We start from the raw sequence: 1,042 nt of genomic DNA, 5'->3' as shown, positions 1-1,042 counted from the left end.
TATATATATATATATATATATATATATATATATATTAGCATCAAAGCTAAGCACACTAGCCTGAATCTATCGATGTTGAGTAAAAAAGAATGATGTTTTTAATATATGAAATGAGGACCAAAAAAAAAACACAAATTTATCTTTAATCATTTTGTTACTGATCAGATCATGAGCATGGAGCATTGTCTTGACTCAATGGTTGAAGAAAATGGTGAAAATATTTCTGTTGGAGAAAGGCAACTAATTTGCATGGCACGGGCACTATTGAAGAACAATAAGGTAAGTTTTGTCATTTATTATTGCAGTAAAAAAAGGTGGTAAGCTGGCAGAAATGTTAGCACACCAGACAAAATGTTTTAGTGGCATTTCTTCTGGCTTTACAGTCTGTGATTGTTGAGGTCGACTTTGCTTTTTATCCTTTCTGAGTCAATGAATTAAGTACCAGCTGAACATTGATGTCAATGTAATTGATTAGCACCAACCCACAAAAGTTTCAGGCCTTGTGCCTATATTAGAAAGAATTATTACAGTAAATGTAAGGGCAGTAAATTGGCAGAATTGTGAAAATACATTGCAGTTTATTCAGGCTTTTTATGCTCTGCATTCACCTCTCACCGAGATCGGCTTTTCCCTTTCATCCTTTGGAGACAATTAAATAGAGTACCAGTCAAATACTAGAATCAATATAGTATACCGTTCCTCCCCTCAGATTTCTATCCTTGTGTCTATTTTAGAAATTGTTATATGATAAAGGTAATGAGACATGCGAAGACATGTGAATAATAGAATCTTAGATATAGAAAAAGGCAAAATGGTTATGGTTATAATGCCTTTGGTACTTCATTTTTCTGTCAAGTCCACAGAGTGTTGGGGAAAGGATTGGTGGGGTGATGATGTGAACAGTGTTCTTGGACTCATTCACCATTATTGATTTTAGAGTGAATGAGTGAAAGATGAAGAAGGAAGAAGATGAAGAAGGAAGAAGATGAAGAAGGAAGAAGATGAAGAAGGAAGAAGATGAAGAAGGAAGAAGATGAAGAAG

The 1,042-nt window shown here is 34.3% G+C and overlaps 1 protein-coding gene across 1 annotated transcript in view; it reads left to right on the top strand.

The window, feature by feature from the left end:
• Window positions 1–1,042, top strand: part of LOC106872811 (ATP-binding cassette sub-family C member 5) — a 104,556-nt gene that overhangs the window by 99,136 nt on the left and 4,378 nt on the right. The window contains exon 25 of the mRNA XM_052969141.1: window positions 166–279. Coding sequence (XP_052825101.1) covers window positions 166–279 — 114 coding nt within the window. The remainder of the gene's footprint in view (window positions 1–165; window positions 280–1,042) is intronic.

Source organism: Octopus bimaculoides, chromosome 7 (assembly GCF_001194135.2).
Source record: "Octopus bimaculoides isolate UCB-OBI-ISO-001 chromosome 7, ASM119413v2, whole genome shotgun sequence".
Classification (NCBI taxonomy): Eukaryota; Metazoa; Mollusca; class Cephalopoda; order Octopoda; family Octopodidae; genus Octopus; species Octopus bimaculoides.
The sequence above is the reverse complement of the archived record's forward strand: the minus strand, read 5'-3'. Positions and strand labels throughout refer to the sequence as shown.